This window comes from Saccopteryx bilineata, chromosome 1, assembly GCF_036850765.1.
Source record: "Saccopteryx bilineata isolate mSacBil1 chromosome 1, mSacBil1_pri_phased_curated, whole genome shotgun sequence".
In the NCBI taxonomy this organism is placed as follows: domain Eukaryota; kingdom Metazoa; phylum Chordata; class Mammalia; order Chiroptera; family Emballonuridae; genus Saccopteryx; species Saccopteryx bilineata.
In genome coordinates this window covers 136,804,306-136,820,409 of record NC_089490.1, presented here as the reverse complement: position 1 = coordinate 136,820,409, position 16,104 = coordinate 136,804,306, and the positions used below count along the sequence as shown (strand labels likewise).

At 43.7% G+C, this 16,104-nt stretch overlaps 1 protein-coding gene across 1 annotated transcript in view; it reads left to right on the top strand.

Moving 5' to 3' along the window:
- PIWIL2 (piwi like RNA-mediated gene silencing 2) overlaps nt 1-14,415 on the top strand; it is a 42,663-nt gene extending 28,248 nt beyond the window's left edge. Inside the window, exons 21-23 of the mRNA XM_066253257.1 lie at nt 11,579-11,832; nt 13,288-13,395; nt 14,254-14,415. Coding sequence (XP_066109354.1) covers nt 11,579-11,832; nt 13,288-13,395; nt 14,254-14,410 — 519 coding nt within the window. The 3' untranslated portion in view covers nt 14,411-14,415. The remainder of the gene's footprint in view (nt 1-11,578; nt 11,833-13,287; nt 13,396-14,253) is intronic.
- Nucleotides 14,416-16,104: the final 1,689 nt, after the last annotated feature.

The window sequence follows — 16,104 nt, the reverse complement described above, 5'->3', positions numbered from 1 at the left end:
CTGTTTCAGTATTGATTAGACACTATGTAGGCATCAAACTATTTCTACAATGTCTAGCAATCAGTAAATAACTAATAATATAAAATAAGAAAAACAACAGAAAATTGATCCTGATCCACAGAGTATTCAAATAATTGAGTAATCAGACACATTTAAAAATAGGTTCACTTACCCAGTGGATAGCTTCATACCACACTAGATTACAACCCTACTATCTCCACAAGCAGCACACTCAAGGGGTGGACTCAATCATTACCAAAGCTCCACTTTAGAATTAAGTCTTTTTCTGTAGTTGCGGCTGGTCCTCACAGTTCATCGGCTAGGGGTCAGTCCCCCCCAGTGATGCCAACAGCAATCAAGGCTCAGGACGTGCACACAGCAGCACACCTAGAGCACCCAGCTTGGTTGACTGGGAGGCTGTGCTACTTAGCCATATAGGACACCAGTTACACTAGGCCACTTTATCAACTCTGGGAGATGCAGCAGCTCTACCTAATACATAGAAACAAACACAGGGAAGTAGCCAGAATATAGAGACAAAGAAACATGTCCCAAATGAAAGAATAGGAGGAATATCCAGAAAAAGAACTAAAGGAAATGGAAGCAAGCAAACTACCATATACAGAGTTCAAAACACGAATTATAAGGATGCTCAAGTAACTTAGAACTTTAACAGCATGAAAAAGGACATAGAAACAATAAAAAATATAATGAATCAGAAGTGAAGAATACACTAACTTAAATGAAGAATAATTTACAGGGAATCAACAGTATAGTAGATGAAGCTGAGAATCAGATCAGTGATTTGGAAAATAAGGAAGCAAAAACAATCAGAACAGTAAAAAGAAGAAAATCCAAAAAAATAGGGATAGTGTAAGAAGCCTCTGGGATAATTTCAGGAATACCAACATTCACATTATGAGGGTGCCAAAAAGAGAAGAGAGAACACAATAAATTAAAAACCTATTTGAAAAAATAGTGAGAAACTTTCTTAATCTGATGATGGAAATAAACATACAAGTCCAGGAAGCAGAGAGTCCCAAACAAGGTGAACCCAAAGAAGCCCATACCAAGACACATTATAATTAAAATGCCAAAGGTTAAAGACAAAAAGATAATCAATTTTTGCTAATTGAGAGGCGGCCTGACCAGGTGGTGGCGCAGTGGATAGAGCATTGGACTGGGACCCGGAAGACCCAGGTTCAAGACCCCGAGGTCGCCAGCTTGAGCGTAGACTCATCTAGTTTAAGCAAAAGCTCACCAGCTTGGACCCAAGGTTGCTGGCTCAAACAAGGGGTTACTGGTCTGCTGAAGGCCCACAGTCCACAGTCAAGGCACATATGAGAAAGCAATCAATGAACAACTAAGGAGTCGCAAGGAAAAACTAATGATTGATGCTTCCCATCTCTCTCCGTTCCTGTCTGTCCCTATCTATCCCTCTCTCTGACTCTCGCTGTCTCTGTAAAAAGGAAAAAAAGTGAGAGGAGGCAAGGCAGAGAGACAGACTCCTGCATGTATCCTGATTGGCAAGCCCCTTATGGGATGATGCTCTGTCGTTCTGGGGCATTGTTCCATTGCTCAGCAACCAGGTAATTTTTAGCACCTGAGGCAGAGGCCACCAAGCCATCCTCAGCACCCAGGGCCAACTCACTCCAATCAATAGTGCCATGGCTATGGGAGAGGGGAGGGGAGAGTGAGAAGAGGGAGGAGTAGAAAAGCAGGTGGTTGCTTCTCATGTGTGCCCTGACTAGGAATTGAATCCAGGATGTCAAGCTGATACTCTACCACTCAGGCAACCAATCAGGGCAAGAGAATCAATCTTTTTTTTTTTTTTGTATTTTTCTGAAGCTGGAAACGGGGAGAGACAGTCAGACAGACTCCCGCATGCGCCCGACCGGGATCTACCCGGCACACCCACCAGGGGGCGATGCTCTGCCCCTCCGGGGCATCACTCTGTTGCAACCAGAGCCACTCCAGTGCCTGGGGCAGAGGCTAAGGAGCCATCCCCAGCGCCCGGGCCATCTTTGCTCCAATGAGCCTTGCTGCGGGAGGGAAAGAGAGAGACAGAGAGGAAGGAGAGGGGAAGGGGTGGAGAAGCAGATGGGCGCTTCTCCTGTGTGCCTTGGCCAGAAATCGAACCCGGGACTTCTGCACGCCAGACCGACGCTCTACCACTGAGCCAACCGGCCAGAGCCAAGAGAATCAATCTTAATAGCAAGAGAAAAGCAGACAGTTACCTATAAGGGAGTTCCCATGAGATTGTCAGCTGATTTCTCAACAGAAACTTTGCAGACAAGAAGGGAGTGGCAAATTTTCAAAGGCTGAAAATCAAGGACCTGCAACCAAGATTACTCTACCCAGGAAAGCTATCATTTAGAACTGAAGGACAAAGAGCTTCTCAGATGAGAAAAGGCTAAATGAAGTTCATCATCACTAAACCAATATTACATGAAATGTTAAAGGGTCTTTCTTAGAAGAAGAAAGAAAAAAGATAAAAAATATGAACAATACGCCTGACCAGGCGGTGGCGCAGTGGATAGAGCGTTGGACTGGGATGCAGAGGACCCAGGTTCAAGACCCTGAGGTCGCCAGCTTGAGCATGGGCTCATCTAGTTTGAGCAAAATCTCACCAGCTTGGACCCAAGGTCGCTGGCTCGAGCAAGGGGTTACTCGGTCTGCTGAAGGCCCGCAGCCAAGGCACATATGAGAAAGAAATCAATGAACAACTAAGCTGTCACAATGAAAAACTAATGATTGATGCTTCTCATCTCTCTGTTCCTGTCTGTCCCTGTCTATCCCTTTTTCTGACTCTCTCTCTCTCTGTCTTTGAAAAAAAAAAAAAGAACAATAAAATGGCAGTAGCCTGACCAGGTGGTGGCACAGTGGATAGAGCATCAGCCTGGATGCTGAGGAGCCAGGTTTGAGGCCCCCAGGTTGCCAGCTTGGGCATGGACACATCCAGGGTTGCTGGCTTGAACATGGGATCATAAACATAAATTCATGGTCGCTGGCTTGAGTCAAGGGGCACTGGCTCAGCTGGAGCCCCTGGATCAAGGCACATAATGGGAAAGCAATCGATAAACAACTAAGGTGCCGCAACTATGAGTTAATGCTTCTCATCTCTCTCCCTCTCTGTCAGTCCCGCTCTCTCACTAAAAAAAAAAAAAAAAAAAAAAAAAAAGGCAGTAAATCGATATCTATCAACAATTGAATCTATTCAAGAAATGAACAAACAACAGAAACAGACTCAGATACAGAAAACGTTTGGATGGTTTCCAGGGAAATGGGTGATAAAGGTGAAGGGATTAAGAAGTACAAATTGGCCTTGGCCGGTTGGCTCAGTGGTAGAGCATCGGCCTGGCGTGCAGGAGTCCCAGGTACGATTCCCAGCCAGGGCACACAGGAGAAGCGCCCATCTACTTCACCCCTCCCCCTCTCCTTCCTCTCTGTCTCTCTCTTCCCCTCCCACAGCCAAGGTTCCATTGGAGCAAAGTTGGCTCGGGCGCTGAGGATGGCTCTGTGGCCTCTGCCTCAGGTGCTAGAATGGCTCTGGTTGCAACAGAGCGACACCCCAGATGGGCAGAGCATCGCCCCCTGGTGGGCGTGCCGGGTGGATCCCGGTCCGGCACATGCGGAAGTCTGTCTGACTGCCTCCCTGTTTCCAACTTCAGAAAAAAAAAAAAAGAAGTACAAATTGGTTGTTGCAGAGTAGTCATTGGGTGTAAAGTACAGCATAGGGAACATTCTAAAGCAGGGGTCCCCAAACTTTTTACATAGGGGGCCAGTTCTCTGTCCCTCAGACCGTTGGAGGGCCAGAGTATAAAAAAAACTATGAACAAATCCCTATGCACACTGCACATATCTTATTTTTAAGTAAAAAAACAAAACGGGAACAAATACAATATTTAAAATAAAGAACAAGTAAATTTTTTTTTTTTTTTTTGTATTTTTCTGAAGCTGGAAACGGAGAGACAGTCAGACAGACTCCCGCATGCGCCCGACCGGGATCCACCCGGCATGCCCACCAGGGGCGACGCTCTGCCCACCAGAGGGCGATGCTCTGTCCTCTGGGGCGTCGCTCTGCCACGACCAGAGCCACCCCAGCGCCTGGGGCAGAGGCCAAGGAGCCATCCCCAGCGCCCAGGCCATCCTTGCTCCAATGGAGCCTCGGCTGCGGGAGGGGAAGAGAGAGACAGAGAGGAAGGAGGCGGGTAGGGGTGGAGAAGCAAATGGGCGCTTCTCCTATGTGCCCTGGCCGGGAATCGAACCCGAGTCCCCCGCACGCCAGGCCGACGCTCCACCGCTGAGCCAACCGGCCAGGGCCAAGAACAAGTAAATTTAAATCAACAAACTGACCAGTATTTCAATGGGAACTATGCTCCTCTCACTGACCACCAATGAAACAGGTGCCCCTTCCAGAAGTGTGGTGGGGGCTGGATAAATGGCCTCAGGGGGCCGCATGTGGCCCGCGGGCCGTAGTTTGGGGACCCCTGTTCTAAAGAATGAGTATGGTGTCAGATGGTTGTAAGACTTACCAGGATGATCACTCAGTAAGTTACATAGTGTCTACTCACTGGACTATATACCTGAAACTAATAACATTGTTTGTCATCTGTAATTGAAAATTTTAAAAAAATGAATAAAAAATAAAAATAATGCACTTAATATTCTCAAAGAGATAAAAAGATAACATTAAGAGATTTAGGGGCTCTGACTGGTTGGTTGGTCAACAGTAGAGCATTGGCCCAGCGTATGGAAGTCCCAGGTTTGATTCCCAGTCAGGGCACACAGGAGAAGCAACCATCTGCTTCTCCACTCCCCCCACCCCCCCATTTCTTTCCCTCTCACAGCAAATATTCTGAGCAAGTTGGCTGTGGGAGCTGTGGATGGCTTCCTGGCTTCACCTCAGGCACTAAAAATAGCTCAGTTGCTGAGCAACACAATAGCAGCCCCAGATCGGCGGAGCATTGCCCAGTAGGGGGCTTGCCACACGGATCCCAGTTGGGGTGCATGCAGGAATCTGTCTCTGCCTCCCCACCTCTCAAAAAAGAAATGTCAAAAAATTGGAAACTATAGCATAGGCTAGGAGGCTCAGTTGGTTGGAGCATTATTGTAATGTGCCAAGATTGTAGATTCAATCCGTAGAAGATACAAGCATCTACCAATTAATGCATAAATGGGTGGAACAGCAGATCTAAAAAAGTCATTAAATAAAAAGTTTTAAAGAATTGGAAACTGCCTGACCAGGCAGTGGCGCAGTAGATAGAGCGTCAGACTGGGATGCAGAGGACCCGGGTTCGAGACCCCAAGGTCGCCAGCTTGAGTGCGGGCTCATCTGGTTTGAGGAAAAGCCCACCAGCTTGAACCCAAGGTCGCTGGCTCCAGCAAGGGTTTACTTGGTCTGCTGAAGGCCCGTGGTCAAGGCGCATATGAGAAAGCAATGAACAACTAAGGTGTTGCAACACGCAATGAAAAACTAATGATTGATGCTTCTCATCTCTCTTCATTCCTGTCTGTCCCTCTCTCTGACTCACTCTCTGTCTCTGTAAAATAAAATAAAATAAAATAAAATAAAATAAAATAAAATAAAATAAAATAAAATAAATTTTTAAAAGAATTGGAAACTACCAAAAAAAAGCAATCGGAATTTCTAGAACTGAAAATTATGCTAACCAAATTTAAACACTCAATGGATGGGTGTATTAGACTGCTAGAGCTTCCATAACAGTCCATAGGCTGGGTGGCTTAAAGGCCACCCACAAAACACAGAAGAATTAGATTACAAAAGTCAGGAGTGAAAAACATCATTACTGATACTACAGAAATAAAAAGCATCAAAAGAAGATATTATAGCCTGACCAGGTGGTGGCGCAGTGGGTAGAGAAACGGCCTGGGAGGCTACAGTCCCAGGTTCAAAATCCTGAGGTCACCAGCTTGAGTGCAGGTTTACCTTAGGATCATGTTTATGATCCTGTGCTCAAGTTGGCAACCTCAGGATTTCAAACCTGGGACTTTAGCCTCCCAGGTCGTTGCTCTATCCACTGCGCCACCACCTGGTCAGGCCATTGTTTTTGTTTGTTTTTTTTGTATTTTTCTGAAGCTGGAAATGGGGAGAGACAGTCAGACAGACTCCTGCATGCGCCCGACCGGGATCCACCCGGCACGCTCACCAGGGGGAGATGCTCTGCCCCTCCGGGGCATCGCTCTGTTGCAACCAGAGCCACTCTAGCGCCTGGGGCAGAGGCCAAGAAGCCATCCCCAGCGCCCGGGCCATCTTTGCTCCAATGGAGCCTCGCTGCGGGAGGGGAAGAGAGAGGCAGAGAGGAAGGAGAGGGGGAGGGGTGGAGAAGCAGATGGGCACTTCTCCTCTGTGCCCTGGCCGGGAATCAAACCCGGGACTTCTGCACGCCAGGCCGATGCTCTACCACTGAGCCAACTGGCCAGGGCAGGCCATTGTTTTAATTTTGCAGATGGCTTAATGTTTGCAGGTTAGCAAAATGCAAGTAAATACAGGATGGGGCAAAAGTAGGTTTACATAAAAAAAAAGTAGGTTTACATTTGTTTGTATGGAAAATAATACAGCCCTGGCTGGGTAGCTCAGTTAGTTAGAGTATCATCTCCATTCCCCAAGGTTGCAGGTTTGACCCCTGGTCAGGGCACATACAGGAATCAAGCAATGAATGTATAAATAAGTGGAGCAACAAATTGATGTGTCTCTCTCCCCATCTCTCTAAAATAAAAATCAATAAATAAAAATATAAAATAACACAAAAATAAACTTGCTCATATTCACAACTGTAAACCTACTTTTGCCCCACCCTTTGTTCTACATTTAGTCTTGCAATGTATTTATTTTAGTCTCTGGAAAAGTCTGTATATTTGTGAGAGAATTAAAGTACAAATGACAAGTAATGTAGTAGTAGTGCTATGAAAATAGCTTTGATCTTTGGACTCCCTAAAATGTCTCAGACTCTTGGGTGCAGAGCGCATGCGTCTCATAATCATGTCTCGCCGCACTGTACTGATCCTTGACGAATCATCACGTTAAATACAAATACATCACATCACCCGCAATAGATCGACTCTGCATTGATGGAATATGGACATTTACAGATTAGTCTTCCAATATCAAAAAGAGGACATGTAGGAGGACACTTTACGAGGGAGGACAGGACTTACAAAAGAAGGACTGTCCTCCCTAAAGTAGGATGATTGGTCACCTTAGTGTACAGATACATTTTTGAGACTGCTTTCATTTTTTAAAGTATGTATCCAGAAATTGAATTGCTTGATCCTATATATAGTAAGCCTAGTTTTAATTTTTTGAGGGACTGCTATACTGTTTTCTATAATGGTTGTACCATTTTACATTCCTATACAAGGGTTCCAGTTACTCCACATCCTGTCAACACTGTTTTCTGGGGTTTTAGTTTTTTAATATTAGCCACACTGATAGGTATGAGGTGGTTTCTCACTGTAGTTTTGATTTACATTTCCTTAACAATTCTCCTTTCGATTCTGTGAGTTTGGTTCATATATTTTAATGGTCTGTCATTAGCTATGTAACTGTTACATCTACTATTGAACCTTTTATTAATGTATAATATAATGTCCCTCTTGTCTCTTGTAACCATTTTTTTTACTTAAAATCTATTTTGTCTGATACTAGTATAGCCACCCCTGCTCTCTTTTTATTGGTATTTAATGGGATATCTTGCATGTACAACCTATTTGTATTTGTATCTAAAGTGAGTCTCTTGTAGACAGCATATAGTTGCACCATGTGTTTTTATTCATCTTGCCAGTGACCTTGGGGTCATGTCAGTAATTGGGTTTTGAACCAGGGACCTCAGTGTTCCGGGTTGATGCTTTATCAACTGTGCCACCACAGGTCAGGCTCTTATACATTGTTCACTTTCTCCTTTTTTTCTTTTAGTTCTTTGAACATCTTTAAGGTGGTTGTTTTAAAGTCTTGGATACTATTTCAGATCTTTTCCAGTAACAGTTTCCATTGATTTAATTTTTTCCTTTGAATGTGTCATGCTTTCCTGGGGTATTTTTTTATATGCCTTGTGACTTTTTTGTTGAAAGTTGTACATTTAATGTAGTAACTCTAGAAATGAGATTCTCCCCTTTCCCCAGAGTTTGCTATTTTTTGTTACTGTTTTTGGTTTTTTGATTGTTGAAGGATATGTCTCTTCTGGAGCTCAACCTGCAGTGTAAATTTTTTTTTTTTTTTTACAAGGACAGTGAGAGACAGAGAGAGGGATAGATAGGGACAGACAGACAGGAATGGAGAGAGATGAGAAGAAGCATCAATCATCAGTTTTTCGTTGCAACACCTTAGTTGTTCATTGATTGCTTTCTCATATGTGCCTTGACCACGGGCCTTCTGCAGACCGAGTAACCCCTTGCTTGAGCCAGCGACCTTGGGTCCAAGCTGGTGAGCTTTTTGCACGAGCCAGATGAGCCGGTGCTCAAGCTGGCGACCTTGGGGTCTCGAACCCGGTTCCTCGGCATGGCCAGTCTGATGCTCTATCCACCGCGCCACCGCCTGGTCAGGCCCGCAGTGTAAATTTAAGGTCTTCTCAGGTCTTTTCTGAGCCTTTTCCTGGGGATATGTGGTCATTTTCTAATTTTCCCTAATAAATACAGTTGGATTTTTTTTTCGGTGTTTTTCCGAAGTTAGAAGCAGGGAGGCAGTCAGACATTCTCCCACAGGCGCCTACCGGGATCCACCCACCCGGCATGCCCACCAGAGGGCGATGCTCTGTTGCGGTCAGAGCCATTCTAGCACCTGAGGCAGAGGCCATGGAGCTGTCTTCAGCTCCTCGGCCAACTTTGCTCCAATGAAACCTTGGCTGGGAGGGGGGGATAGAGAGGAAGGAGAAGGGGAAGGGTAGAGAAGCAGATGGGCGCTTATCCTGTTTACCCTGACCAGGAATCAAACCTAGGAGGACTTCCACATGCTGGGCCGATGTTCTACTGCTGAGCCAACAGGCCAAGACTATAAATACAGTTGTTTTAAAACTAGTATTTTTTTTCTTTTTTAAAGATTTTATTTATTTATTTTAGAGATGGGGCAGAGAGAGAGGAAAAAAGGGGGGGGGGAACAGGCAGCATCACCTCCCACATGTGCCTTGATCAGGCAAACGTAGGGTTTTGAACTGGCTACCTCAGCATTCCAGATTAGCGCTTTATCCACTGCACCACCACAGGTCAGGCGTAAATTAGTCTTTAATATTTGACTCCTAAAAGAGGAAAGGGGCAGAATGAATGGGGGCAGGGAGGAATGGTTTCAACTTGTTAAATCCCTTTGAAGTCACTTCCCCTAGAGGAGGAAGTGCAGCAACAATGGCCATCAGCCTTTTTGTGTGCATTTCTGTGATCAGAAGCAGCAGTCAACAATCAGAGCACAGGCCCTGGCCAGTTGGTTCGTCAGTAGAGCATTGGGTCAGCGTGTGGAAGTCCCAGGTTCAATTCCTGGTCAGAGCACAGAGGAGAATCGACCGTCTGCTTTTCCACCCCTGCCCCACTTACCCTCCTGCAGCCATAGCTCAAATGGTTTGAGCAAAGTCAACCCTAGGCACTGAGAATGGCTCTATGTCCTTGCCTCAGGTGTTTAGAGGAGCTCAGTTGCTAAGCAACGGAGCAGCGGCCCAGACAGGCAAAGTGTCACCTGGTAAGGGGATTGCCAGGTGAATCCTGGTCGGAACACATGCCAGAGTCTGTCTCTGCCTCTCCACCTCTCACTTAATAAAAATTAAATAAATAAATAAATAAACAAAAAAACATAAAACAGCACAGATCCCAATATTTGTAAGACAGGGTCCTGAAATGTGTGTGAGAGTAGGGGAGCTGCTCCTGTGCTAACTGCTGGTATTAACTGTAGTTTACCCTCCATATCTTTCCTTGAAAGTTATAAGCCGTCAACAGACTTGAATTCCCAAATAGTTAGATCAGTCAGATTCTGCCAGTGTAGTTGTTACCAAGGTGGGGAGGGGGTTCCTGATGTTTCCTACTCAGCTGTCACCCCAGAATCCTGTCTGGCCTCTTGTTGACCTGGTAAACTTTCTCAGACCTCAGGTCTCCTCTTCCTGCTGCCTATAGTCCTGCCAAGCTTCAGAAATTCACTGCTTGCCTGTGAAGTCTCTTCTCTCTGGACATCAGTTTATCAAGGTGTTCTGTATCTGTTGGTCTTTGATAGTCCCATATATGTGTGTGCTTTTTTATATTATTTTTATTTTTCTGGTGTTACTTACCATGGGAACGGAGGTTTTCTGTATCTTGATATCCTGAACTGGAAACGATCTGCTAATATTAATTCTTAATCATCTTCAGTCATTGACATGATCATTCCAGAGTAATCTAAACATGGGACTGATCATATAAGTTGGTCTTAAGTCATTTACTTAACGTTAACCTTGTCTAGCCATGATCTAGGCTTTTGCTCATGTTCTACCTGGACCCTTTCACTCTTCTTTGCTGACAGCATTGTCTGCTGATTCCTTTTCCTGAGGTGCAGTGTTCACCTATCCCTCCATTCAGAGAATGAATGTCTTATACTTTTGTTTCCACAGCATTTTCCTTTTACCTTAATATTATTGATAATGTATTGAGACCATTCGCTTTACCATCTGTCTCCCAGTTCTGATCTGAGTTCTGTGAATATTTGGGTAGTATCAAAGTAATTTTCTAATTTTGTGAAACTAGAACAATGGTTCAATTAGTGGACATGAAGTGTGTGTTCTATGAACACATGGAGCCACCCATAGAAGAACATCTCAGACTTTCATCAGGGATTTTCTGCTTAACCCTCACCATTGCACTCAGTGCTAGGGATACCAAGCCAAACAAGTATAGTCCTGCTTCCAAGGTACTCATTAATTTATTATCTTGTTTACTGGTTTAACATGCAGTATGTTTACCATCTTTCTGTCAATATAGTGATCTGTCATGTCCTGACCTCTCCTTAGAACGTAGTTTTATCATTTATGAAGTGAGAATAGGCCAGATGATCTAGAACACTCACCATTGTTGACTGTTGTGAGGTTTTTAAACTCTTTGATAACAGGGACCATGTCTTTTACCGCTGCTGGAAGCTGACATAGGGCAGAGTATGGTGTCCCACGCTAAACGATTGCTTAGCAAATGTTAAAGGAAGAGGTGATATCAGTGAATACGTCAAATGAATTTGTTTTTCACTCCATGGATCTTGTTTTGTCCCCTTCCTGTGCTTTGGCATATCTGTATTTCCTTGATCTAGCTCAGTCTCAACTTTTGAGTACAGCTTTCAATATGCATGCATACATACATACATATATATATATATAGATACAGATATAGATATCTATAGAGATATATAGACTTATGTGTGTATATATATAGGCCTATATACACACACACACACACACAGGGTGGTTTATAGTTGTATATGGAACACAGACTTTATTCTTGGTGTTATTTATTGTATTATTTTCCATACACAATTGCAGGAAGCTTTCCCCCTGCCCCCTGACATTCCTGCTCTCCAGGCTCTGCACTGAGCAAGCTCTCACTGCCTGTGCTGTCACTGCAGGTAAACCACTGTCTCCCAGAGAAGATTGTGCTGTACCGTGATGGAGTGTCTGATGGCCAGCTGAAAACAGTTGTCAGCTATGAGATTCCTCAGCTCCAGAAGTGTTTTGAAGCCTTTGAGAATTATCAGCCCAAGATGGTAGTATTTGTAGTTCAGAAGAAAATCAGCACCAACCTGTACTTGGCTGCCACTGAGCACTTTACCACCCCCTCCCCTGGGACTGTGGTGGATCATACAATCACAAGCTGTGAGTGGTAAGTGGACAGAATGTGACATTTCAGCTAGAATAGCTTGCAGAAGTCATTCATTCCTGGGTATTGGAATGGGTAGGTTGCCTGGGGAGATGTGAAATGGAATCCTCAGAAATTGTACTGTTAAAAAAATAAAGCTTTAAGGCCCTGGCTGGTTGGCTCAGTGGTAGAGTGTTGGCCTGGAGTGCAGGAGTCCCAGGTTCGATTCCCGGCCAGGGCACACAGGAGAAGCGCCCATCTGCTTCTCCACCCCTCCTCCTTTCCTTCCTCTCTGTCTCTCTCTTCCCCTCCCGCAGCCGAGCATCGCCCCCTGGTGGGCATGCCTGTTGGATCCCAATTGGGCGCATGCGGGAGTCTGTCTGACTGCCTCCCCATTTCCAACTTCGAAAAAATACAAAAAAATAAAAATAAAGCTTTAATTGGAATGTAAAGTACAGCATAGGAAATATAATCAATAATGCTGAAATAACTATGGAGGATGCCAGGTGGGTACTGGAAGTATCAGGGGGCTACTTTAAAGTATATGATTGTCTAACCACTATGCGGTACACCTGGAACAAATGCAAAATAATACTGAATGTGAGCTCTAATTGAAAATAAAGTGCTAAGTATATGTATGTTCTTCTCAGAACATCTTTTAAGAATATAAAGCTTTGGGCCCTGGCTGATTGGCTCAGTGGTAGAGCGTCGGCCTGGCGTGCAGGAGTCCTGGGTTCGATTCCCGGCCAGGGAACACAGGAGAAGCGCCCATCTGCTTCTCCACCCCTCCCCCTCTCCTTCCTCTCTCTCTCTCTCCTCCCCTCCTGCAGCCGAGCATCGCCCCCTGGTGGGCATGCCGGGTGGATCCCGGTCGGGCGCATGTGGGAGTCTTGTCTGACTGCCTCCCCGTTTCCAGCTTCGGGGAAAAAAAAAAAAAAGAATATAAAGCCTTAAAAAACTATTAGAAAAAAAGACAGTAATGAAGGTTTTACCTCTTAGATAGAAAGTATTGAACATACTTTTTTTTTTTTTTTAAGATCATTCATCGTAGACACTAGCCAGATAGCTCAGTTGGTTGGAGCCTCCTCTTAATGTGCTATGGTTGTAGTTTGATTCCCAGTCAGGGCACATACAAGAACCAACCAATGAATGTATAAATAAGTGGAGCAACAAATCAATGTTTTTCTCTCTCTTTCTCCCCCTTTCTCTCTCCCACTCTTCCTCTCTAAAATAAAAAAATATATATATCATATGTGTTTAACGTTCTGCACACAAATATGGTAGTTTCTACCATGATTGCTGAATAGCTTGTTGAATCAGGAGACCTGAGTTCTAATTATGGTTTGGTCCCTGTGTGTCCTTGAGCCAGTTATTTGACCTGCGCCTTAGGTGAAGGAGCTGCAGTGATCTCCAACATCTTTCCCATCTCTGTTTGGTCATATCCAACCATATCACTGCTTTGTCCTTTTTCCTCACTAGGGTGGACTTCTACCTTCTTGCTCATCATGTGCGGCAGGGTTGTGGAATTCCTACACGTTATGTGTGTATTCTCAACACTGCAAACCTGAGCCCTGATCATATGCAGAGGTGAGCTGACCAGTAGTAACTCACTCTTTCTCACTCTGACCAGCTAGTTAAGATCCAGTCACTGCCCACACCAAGGATATTCACCCCTTGAATTTCTTTATGCCTTTCATAATAATGGTATCTTTTTGAGGAATGCTTGGCAATCCTGTTGTGAATTAAATTTACTTGAAGAGCTTAAAATATATATTCTGATGCCCAGGCTTCACCCCTGAGCATTCTGAGACATTTATATTTTTAAAAACTGCTCTTGATGATTAGGAGATGCAGCCTAATTGATATCCAAAGCGTTTACTTTGCTGGGGTACTTAGCCTTCGGCCTCTTCTTGAGGCAAAAAAAAAAATTATCGTGTTTTCTGGTTTTGAGATAAAAACAAGGGGCACATAAAGTAAAGGAATTGACTACAGTCATTTTGACTTACAAATGGTGGAAATAGGAACAATTCCACTTAGAAATAATGATTCCCAAAAGTTGTATCATGTAATATTATATATATATTATAATATTATATGTATAATAATATATAATATATATAATATAAACATTATATATATATATATATATATATATAAACACACACCCTGGCTGGATAGCTCAATTGGTTAGGGCACCATCCTGAAGTTCAGAAGTTGCCAGTTCGATCCTCAGTCAGGGCACATACAGGAGCAGATCGATATTGCTGTCTCTCTTTCTCTCCCTTCCTATCTCACTAAAATTAATAAAAATTGAGAAAATAAAAAGTGCATCAGGTATTCCTTAGTGCCCCAATTTGCTGGAAAGTCTGCACCCATAAGTATGTAATCACATCCCAAAATGCAGGTGGAAAGTAATAACGATTGTGTTTCCTTCTTGGCCTGCAGGCTGACTTTCAAACTGTGCCACTTATACTGGAACTGGCCTGGTACCATCAGAGTTCCAGCTCCCTGCAAGTATGCCCACAAGCTAGCATTCCTGTCAGGACAGATCTTGCATCATGAGCCAGCTATCCAGTTGTGCGAGAACCTGTTCTTCCTGTGACTGGACACCCGGGCTGTGGGCTGGTTAGAGGAATCTGACTTCTGAACTCGGCTCTGACAACTCGTGCAGCATCAAGATGGAAAGGAGTTTTGTGTTCCCTTTTGCCAAGCCAATAGAATAAGATATCTTTCTCCCCTATTTCTTTCTGTTTCAAACCTGGCATCACCAAGAAGCAAGCTCCCTTCTAAGTATCAACTGGAAGTACCTTGTTGGATTCTAGAGCAAATGAGGGTGATAACTGCTGCTGTGTAGGGGGCAGTAGATGGAGGGGTGAATATGGGAAGCTTTTTAAAGAGCCTACATAGTCAATAGAAGCTGTAGAAACCTACAGAAGCAGCAGTTGCACCTAGAAGCTCTGCTTACTAAGCAGCTCCCATTTCTGGTGCCAGAATGGTAATGAATGGAGTCACCACAAATTTCTGAAAGTAGAGAGTTACTTCATTTGGGCAACTAGGAAAGGTGTTAAGGCCTGTGAGACAAAGTTTTTCCAAATACTGCTATTGCTAGCAAGTGTGGAAGACATGAAGTAACACCTGCTGGTAGCACAGTCAGGCCCTTGCTGACCTCCTCTCTGGGGATTGAGTTTATGACACCTGTGACTTGAGCTGGTTTCGAAATGGGTGTTTGGCTCTCCCTTGGCCTCCTGAGAGGCCTGATAAAATTTTTCTGTGTATTTAAATTACTTTAGACCATGTTTATTTCTTCCTACACTACCCCACAACACACACCTTTGCTCTTTGTTACTGAATTTTAGTAAGTTTCAGTTTTTAAATTAAGAATCAGAACGGGTGAAATTCAATGCAAGAAAGGTTATAGGGGATGTGAGTTTTTCTTGAACCTTTCTCCCAGGTGTGTGACCTATTTTTCTGTTTGTAAATCGAATCATTCAATTTTCCTTGCTCAATAACCTTTTCCTGGTTGTTGGCTTGTTTTATTAGGAATTTTTATGAATCCAGGTTAAGATTTCTAGAAGTTGGCTTTGGAAAACATGACACTTCTGCCAAAGTCCAGACATTCCAGTTTGGAAAGTTGTCACTGTGCCTGTGGGTTTCAGTGTTTCAGGGAAGCACTGTTTTTTGTGTCTATTTTTCTTGTTTTAAAATCTCCTTCCAGTCCCTTCAGGGTTACTTCAGTCTTATCTTGCTTTAACTGGGTTTTAAAAAGCAATTTTATTTAACCTTTTCAAATTTGTGTTTCTTTTTGGTGTGATGGCAGGAGGGGATGTAGCAGAAATTCCCATTATATATGACAGTGTGTAAGAAGAGAAACTTTAGTTGAAACTCCTCAGAAGATACCAAGCAAGTTATCAGTTAGCTGTGGAGCCCATCAGAGGTTGTGGAGCTGTGTGGTGTTGACGTCCGGAGTGCTCAACGTCTGAGGTCAGGTGGAGACGTGTAATTTTACAGCCACTGAATCAAACAGATTGAAGCACTAGTCTCTCAGTTTTCTGATTCTCTTTGAAAACATTTTGAATTTCTCTGTTTGGAAGTTAGATTTCTTAATACTCATTTTTCTCTTACATAATTAAAAAATAAATACTTGAAAATAATACAAAAATTTCTTCACCTTTTATTCTTGGTTTTCTTTGTTTTTCCGTCTTAATGCAAAATGATTGGGTCACCAGGTGGGAAATAAAAACAAATATACATAAATGTGTAGTGTTTGAAATGATGTTTTTGATACATTGGTACTGT